Here is an 8,790-nt window from a genome sequence, read left to right as displayed (position 1 = left end):
AGGTCGAGACGGTGAAAAACGAGTAGGATTAACATAACTGACGCCTGCCAGTCGTTAATAGGTACTTTTTCTACGCTCCGTCGCTGTGTAGTATTTGGGCGAATGTTACAAAAGTTATTTGTTCTGTGGTTGTTTTAAGAACTTTTGATAACGTCAGGCCTTAGGGGACTTCTCACGAGTAAATTTAACCGGTTCTTGTCTGTTATCTATTGGTTTTCGTTCAGTGCTAGGCCCGAAATGGCTGTGAAGTGAACCAAGTTTTTCATGTGCGTCCAGGTCCACCATGCTATGTACAAGATAACTGGTAGCTACCATAAGAATCATTCTCAAAACAAAAACATTTCAAAGCCATTTTTTTTTATTTCGAACATAGTGCCCGTTTGTGGTGAAACAGTTCAAACCCAAGCTTTCAGCTTCGCTGGGACTCATAAAAGACAATTGGAGTGTGGATTTTCCTTGCGTTTTTTTACTTATCTTTTATCTCCCAACTGACCTGTGCAGTGGTCGCTTTCTCCGGACACTGCCGTATTTGTATGCCTACTGGTTTGTCGACTTATGTTTTCTTCATTCCTTGTGGCCAGTTATCGATCATTTTGCCCAATATAGGTGGAATTAAACTCACAACAAAAAAATTTGTAGACAACATTGGATTTCAAATTTCCCAAAAATTGCGACTTCAGGTAGGGAAGAACGGTTTTATTTTTCCGGACCGTATGCCTAAGCTGTGCGTGTGATGCTGCGCACCTTGCTTGTCATCAATTGAGTTTGATTTCCTTGAGATTGAAGCATGAGCATCGGGGGTTTATCGTCTTGCTTGTCTTTTGCTGCTCGATTTTCCCTTTAAAATGACTTTTTTCTGCCCCAACTGTTTTTCTTAGTGTTTCCGACTCAACTTTGGATGATCAATCCTCTGGATGGGCTCCTATAAATCTTGTGCACCGTACTCTCAATAATCTTTTTTTTTCGACTTCACATATGTAACTACTGAAGTTAAGAAGAGTGCCTTTTATTGTTTGGTTTCGATACCACCCACATCTAATTTGCTTGTTGCCATCTTATTTTCTATCAATGTTCAAAAAAGCGTAGTCGACATTCTCATTATGTGTTTCAACGGTGAACTGTAAGTTAGGGTGCAATTTATTGGCGTTTTGGTAAAACACGTGGTCGCCTACTACTGTTCTAGCAATATCCTCTCCGTACCGTAGGAAAATTTTCAAACCTGTTAAGTTCACCTCATTCTCTCATTCCATAATATATATATTCAAACTTATTCTGATATGACTTTATACTCCTCAGCCGAGATCCCACGACCGTCTTTTTTCATGTCCAGTAATTCTTTGCTCAGATGGTTCTCAATTTTTACAAAAAAGGAATCATTCGTGTTCTCTTGTCTTAATTTTTCCTGATTAGTAATTGGGTAAGCTTTGCCTGATTTGTTTATGTTTTCATGAGGGAAAAACCAATGTCCCTATCAAAAGACATCGTCACTAGTCCGTTTTCAATGAGGTATGTTGTCAAAATATTGGCAAGCCTGTTGTAGTTGATGATACTATATTCAATCATACAGTAGCAGTTCAACTTTAAAAAAGAAACCCGGTGCAAAAAAAATTGACCATCCAAAACTCAAATGCGTTTTCATTCAAGATTGAACAACTATGGTTTTAAAGAACAAATGCAGATGGTTTTTTGATACAATACAGAGCTTGTAAATTTTACAAAGAACAAATTGATCAAAAATTATAATTTGGACGGAAATTTCACCAGTTTTAAAAATGTGAAAGAATTTATACGCACCGAAAAGAGTTAGCGTGTAATTCAATGTTCGAACATGATCAACTGATTCAGCAAATTCTTGAAAGTCATTTTTCTGTTGGAAGTCAAATTGATACGAATTGGATTTTGTATGCTTATTTCGTTAGCAAGAAACTCTTCGGACCAAATATTACCAAAATTGTGATTGATGGAGGCAAATACCTTCAAAAGATAAGGAAGGGAGGCAGCAACAACTTTATTAGCAATGATTCGGTACTGAATTACGCGTAGCAATGAATTACGCAAGGATTCCGTACAGTATTCTAGCTCATCATGGCTGGAAATGATGCGCGGAATCCAAATTGTTTTACTTATACAAAAATGAATCACATGAGTACAAAAGGAAAAGAGTCATTACAACAATCTTAATGCCAATTGATCTCGCGGTTAAAATTTAAAGCAATGAAACTCATTAAGGAAGTAAATTCGCTGCATAAGCAATGATAGCTGTGAATTTGATGCATCAACCAAGTCTTTCGTTTTGAAACCATCGTATTTAAACTGATCTTCTTGCTATCTTTTTGTCACTGATCTAGTGGCTAAAAAAGCTAAATTTTTTAAACTTACAATCTCGGATAAAAACAAGTTGAATTTTTAAAATTGGATTGGAATTGAAGATTTAGATTCCGAAAAAATGTTCCAAAGTTTTCATGCATTTGTATTGCAATGTACTAAAGCTTGTGCACCACCAAAAACAACATTTATTAGAAACTATATTTCAAAAAATAAACCAAAGCGTTTTATAGCCGGAAAATTGATCAAGAATGCTGGAAAATTATCAGTGGTGAAAAAAGTTCGAAAAAACTACCAAAAATTATCCCTGCTAACGAAATTTTTAGATTTAGTTACCGATTAATGTAAATTTGCCGACATATTAAACTCTTAATTTCAACATTGGCATTTTTTAAATAATTAAATAGAATGAAATGACTAAAGCACATAACTGTTCTCATAAAAATTTATCCCAACATAGAGTTTGCGATTTAAGTTTTATTTATCATTAAAATGTATCCATCAAAAAATTGAGTGGTACAATCATTCTTTGGTATATAGCGTTTATGTAAGACTGGCATGGACCTATCCAGCTTTTGCACGGAGCGTAACTACTTTATTTTTTTACTTATTTTGCTCATAAAATGTCCGTGATAGGAATATTATGTAGTGCCTGTTTTTCTCGGTTCGCAAGTGGCCCAAAGCTCAGAAAAGTTACTTCATATGAATTAGCTAATCTATTATATATTTAAATGCGGGCTTCACTATCTCGCCATGTTTAAGCTTTTTCAACGTATTATTGTTGCATGTTTAAGCTATATCGTATATTGCATTGGTTAAGATTTTTTTCGATTTTCCAATTTGATTTTAGTGGTTATTTTACCGAATTTAAATTAAGCAGCCCAATATCGAATCTATTATATATTTAAATGCGGGCTTCACTATCTCGCCATGTTTAAGCTTTTTCAACGTATTATTTTTGCATGTTTAAGCTATATCGTATAATGCAATGGTTAAGATTTTTTTCGATTTTCCAATTTGATTTTAGTGGTTATTTTACCCAATTTAAAGCAGCCCAATATCGAATTAGTGGTTGCGAATTTTGCCTCCAATTTTGAATGTCCGAATCATTTTAGTTAACGAGATAAGACGATTTTTTCAGAAGTTTCAAATAACAAAATAATTTACAAAACTTGAAGTTGCCAAGCCTGTAGTGGGTGCTGTCAGAGTACTCTAAGGAGTTACAAATCTTGCCTCCAAATATGACTGTTCAAATTCTTGTAGTTTTCGAGATATGACGTTTTTTTGTGATTTTTTCAAAAAACTTTCAGAAAACCTATATCAATTTTTTTCCGAAAATTCTGAAATTCCCAACCCTGTAGTTGGGTTCTGTCAGATTATTCTCAAAGATTGCGAATCTTGCCTCCAAATATGACTGCTCAATTCTTGGTAGTCTTGGAGATATGACGTTTTTTGTGATTTTTTCAAAAATTTTCAGGAAAACATAAATTGTTATGATTTTTTGAAAATCTGAAATTCCCAACCATTTAGTTGGGTACTGTCAGAGTACTATCAAGGATCGCGAATCTTGCCTCCAAATATGATTGCTCAATTCTTGGTAGTCTTCGAGATATGACGTTTTTTTGTGATTTTTTCAAAAATTTTCAGAAAACTTAAATTATTATGATTTTTTGAAAATCTGAAATTCCCAACCCTGTAGTTGGGTACTGTCAGAGTAATATCAAGGATCGCGAATCTTGCCTCCAAATATGACTGCTCAATTCTTGTTAGGTTTGGAGATATGACGTTTTTTTGTGGTTTTTTCAAAAATTTTCAGAAAATTTAAATTATTATGATTTTTTGAAAATCTGAAATTCCCAACCCTGTAGTTGGGTACTGTCAGAGTAATATCAAGGATCGCGAATCTTGCCTCCAAATATGACTGCTCAATTCTTGTTAGGTTTGGAGATATGACGTTTTTTTGTGGTTTTTTCAAAAATTTTCAGAAAATTTAAATTATTATGATTTTTTGAAAATCTGAGATTCCCAATCTTGTAGTTGGGTGCTGTCAGAATAATCTCGAAGATTGCGAATCGTGCCTCCGAATATGACTGCTCAATTTTTTGTAGTTTTCGAGATATGACGTTTTTGGTGATTTTTTTCAAAAATTTCCAGAAAACTTCAGAAAGTTTAAATTAAGTATTTTTTAAAATTTGGAATTTCCAACGCTATAGTTCGGTGTTGTCAGGGTACTCTAAAGAGTTGTAAATCTTGCCACATGCGACTGCTGAACGCGACTGCTCAAATGCTTTTAGTTTCCGAGATGTCACCTTTTTTGATTTTTTCAAAATTTCTCAAAGAACTTATCTACAAAGAAATTCAAAAAATATGAAACTAGTAACTTGATGAAGATACAACCTTATTGTCAGCGTACACCCAGGCGTCTTAAATCTTGCCTCATAACTTAAATGCTTAATCCTTTTAGTTTCCGAGATAAGACGTCTTTTTCTATTTTTTTTTTTTCGGGAAACAGGTTTAAAAAAATTCACAAAATCTTAGATTCCTAACCCTATAGTAGGGTGCTCTCAGGGAATCTCAGGGTTTGCAATTCTGGCCTCCAAATTTCTCCAGAGGCCCATTAAGTTTTCCAGATGACGCTTTTAATATGGGACTTAAAAAAAGTTTAAAAGTTTGAAATTACCAACCCTGTAATTGGCTGCAGTCTGAGTACACTAAAAGTTTGCAGATGTTGTTTCCAATAAATGCGGTTTTTCATGAGCTATCGAAAAATTTCGAAGCACCGAAGGTGTGTTAAACGCTAGTATAATTTAACCAAATGTGTTTTGTGTGGAGTTTTCATTTTAAAGGCTATGTATACACCCCTCCCTCCCTTCCCCCCTTCTCTCTCCCGTACCCCCCCCCCCCACCACACCCCCCCCCCCACACACCCCCCCCCCCCCAAAAGGCCAACTTTGGCAGAAGGTGACTATTATTTCCTACTCCTGATCTCGTCATCAAGCAGTAAAGCAGTACAAAATCATGCTATTTCGACTAGATAGAAAGTTCAGTAATTTCCCCTTGGGTAAGTTTTGCTCGTGGAACTTGCTCATCGCTGCTCAAAACATGAAACCAATAGTGATTATGCTGGGAGATTTATTATGGCATGGCAGTTTCTTTCTATCATTTAAAATATCTTCTCTTCTCTTAATATATTGCCTTTGGTTTGATAGTATAACTTTGATTAGTCTCTTATCAGGTTTTATCGGATTTGTATTTTCAGAGATTTCTGATGATGTACATTCTGATCTGATGGTTATGTTTGAATAGTTTGTTCATATACCTGCTATCTACAAAGAAGCGGTCACCAAAATTTAGCTTATTCGAAATGACAACTAGTAATGGACCTTCAGATGCCGTCGAGCTTAAGCGGGAAGTGGGGTTGTTCGGCGGTATTTCCTTTATTGTGGGGACTATGATTGGTTCCGGAATCTTTGCAAGTCCCTCAGGTTAGAAGAGACAAAAATCTGTTTTGTCAAAATATCGTTCAAATTTATTTTTAAAGGAGGATAGCCGATTGCTGTGCTAGTAGGTCAGAATGATCCTACTAAAAGCTTTTTCTACCGAAAAACAAACAAAATCCATTGAAAATTTTATCAAGTGAATTTCTTGACCCAACGGATATGATATGCTTTTAAAATCTCAAAATGCGCAGTTCTTTCTCAAAATGAAGAGTTTAGTTTGTAGCTAATTTGTGTCTGTATAGCCAGAAGTTCTAACGCCGAGGAACTGTTTTTATACAAGCTTTTGCCCAAAAGTGCCTAAAATATGCCGGCGAAACATCCCCCCTTTGCCATAATTGCTTATCATTTCTAGACGTGGAACAAGTAAATTCAGAGTTGGAGAACATAAACTCAAATTGGCTCAATTAATGCTGGTTTGTGGCCTGTTTAGGAGCTTTAGCGGCTTCTGGAAGTGTAGCTCTTGACCTCATTGTTTGGGGCCTCTGTGGTCTCCTGTGTTTAATGGGTGCACTGTGCTACGCCGAATTGGGAACATTAATAACAAAGTCCGGAGGAGAATACCAATACATCAAGGCTGCCTTCGGACCCGTGGCTGCCTATCTGTTCTCGTGGACAACAGTAGTGGTTTTGAAACCATCTGCCTCTGCTGCAATCAGGTAGGTGTGTTTTTTTGTTGACACAGCGTAGACTTTTAGGTTCGTTTGGCATGAAAGTCAGTGGAAGCGCAAGAAAGCACTGTCTTGGAAATCAGGCATTTATGATATTTATTTGTAGGTATTCTTAAAATCGTTGTACTCCGCTTTTCAGTCTGACCTTTGCTGACTACGCTTTAAAGATATTCCCAGATGAGTCGAACTCGTGTGAAGAAGAGATGGTTCAGACAAAAAGGCTGATCGCTATAGCTGTCATCTGGCTCATTGGCTTCATCCACATCTATAGTGTAAACCTATCAAACAAGGTAACTCAATTAAACGATACCTATCGCCCAATCGCAAACATTTTAAACTTAAATTCTACGGCCGTTTTAGTGATAATTTTTAGACGGAAATTATATCGCTTTTTAGAAAGTGGAACTGTATATTTCATGCCACTAGCATTGCTGTTGTCCAGTGTTTATTCTGAAGTACCTCGGTAGATTGCAGCGGAAGAAATTGAAAATACATCTGCTTCTGCGTTGAAATATATTCTTTGCTTCAGGTTCAATCAGTTTGCATGGTTGCCAAAATCCTCGCCATCATCTTCATTGTAATTCTGGGTCTGATTAAAATAATTAAAGGCAACACAGCTACATTAGCAAGTGGATTCGAAGGAAGCGAAACCAACGTGTTCCATCTCTCTCTAGCTTTCTACCAGGGTCTCTTTTCTTATGACGGTTGGAATCAACTGAACTTTCTGACTGAGGAGCTGAAAAATCCTCAGAGGAACCTCCCTCTAGCTATCATCCTCGGAATCCCGCTAGTCATGGTATGCTATCTGCTAATGAATGTCGCATACTTTGGAGTCCTAACTAAAGATCAAGTTCTAAACGAATCGGCACTGGCAATTGTGCTTGGAAATGAGATGTTGCCGAAATATATAGTCTGGGTGATCCCCCTTTCTGTATGTTTCTCGACTCTCGGATCCACTAATGGCGAGATGTTTGCGTGCGGAAGGATTGCTTACTCCACTGCGAGAGAAGGTCACTTACCCAGGATTCTGTCGTTCTGTCACGTCGATTTTCAAACTCCAGTGTTAGGTAAGTTAAAATAGCAATTGGTTGCCCTGATGTTGTTTGATTGGTCCAGGTTTTGCCTGAGTTATATGAAGTCGAAGATAGTAACTATTAGTTTTCTGGTATTTTGAACAGTTTTGATTTTTTTTTCAAAATCTAATCGACCCGGAATGGCGAATGAATAGTTGCGGTAAAGTACATAAATTCTTTCGAAATAGTGTCATTCATGCTTATTTTACAGGAGTTATCGTCACTGTATTTGTGAGCACACTCTACGTACTAGCAGGAGACTTCAATGACCTATTGGAGTACTTCAGCTTCGCCGCCTGGGTCTTCTACTTCATCACTGTTCTTGGTCTGATTGTGCTGCGCTTCAAGATGCCCGACGAACACCGAGAATTCAAAGTGCCCATATTCATACCAGTCATATTCTGCGTATGTGCGCTGTACCTCATAATCGCGCCTCTTATTTCGGAGTTCAGCTACAAGTACATAGGAGCAGTGCTCTTCATAGTTTTTGGATTGGTTTATTATATTCCGTTTGTGCATTTCGAACTGAAACTGCCGTTCTTGCACGGTGTGTTCAAAAAAATACAGTATTTGTTCAGTATCGCGATTTCAACTTATCACGAGGACGAAGGAAAAGGTGATCAAGTTGCATTAGAAAATGTTGCAGAAAAAGAAGCCTAAGTTTACCAATGATTTCATGTCCGTAATTAAACGATGTTTCTATTAAAGATAGCCTCAATCCTTTTTCCAATTTGGTTATAAGATCTCAAAAAAGAGATAATCTCTAGGATGGAGAAATAATGATTGGAACTTTTGTTATATTTTTATATCGCGCAATAAGTCTATGTTTATAACACCTACAAAAGTGCCTTTTATTTGGTAATTTTCAATTGATGATGCTAATTTTTGTATGTCTTGTATTTTGAAATTTAGTACTGTAAGGTTGATTTTGTGCCAAAGAGCCTTTTCAAAATCATGTTCCTCAAAAATTGTCATCATGCAATTCGTATATACCTCAAGTTAGCTAGCCGTTTCTGTGTTGTTTTACCTTTCTTCGTATCAATTTGGACCCAGTATTTGTGTTTGATGCTTTCTCGTGTATATAGTAATCCCAGATGTGATTGTTTTTCTATAGCTTCGTGAATTACAACAGCGCTATTCCGTTACCCTTAAACTGGATTCATACCTGTGAATGCTTTTTAGTTGTATTGATAACGTTTACCGTGTCAAATATGATTTCGCAGT

The 8,790-nt window shown here is 36.5% G+C and overlaps 1 protein-coding gene across 1 annotated transcript; it reads left to right on the top strand.

Moving 5' to 3' along the window:
• The first annotated feature begins 5,548 nt into the window (after positions 1-5,548).
• LOC134841376 (b(0,+)-type amino acid transporter 1-like) lies at positions 5,549-8,790 on the top strand. The gene is made up of 5 exons (XM_063857325.1): positions 5,549-5,810; positions 6,256-6,481; positions 6,633-6,783; positions 7,023-7,560; positions 7,778-8,790. Exons 1-5 carry the CDS (start codon positions 5,690-5,692, stop codon positions 8,224-8,226), a joined length of 1,485 nt encoding a protein of 494 aa, XP_063713395.1. The 5' UTR covers positions 5,549-5,689; the 3' UTR covers positions 8,227-8,790.

This window comes from Symsagittifera roscoffensis, chromosome 3 (genome assembly GCF_963678635.1).
Source record: "Symsagittifera roscoffensis chromosome 3, txSymRosc1.1, whole genome shotgun sequence".
Taxonomy (NCBI): Eukaryota; Metazoa; Xenacoelomorpha; order Acoela; family Convolutidae; genus Symsagittifera; species Symsagittifera roscoffensis.
The sequence above is the reverse complement of the archived record's forward strand: the minus strand, read 5'-3'. Positions and strand labels throughout refer to the sequence as shown.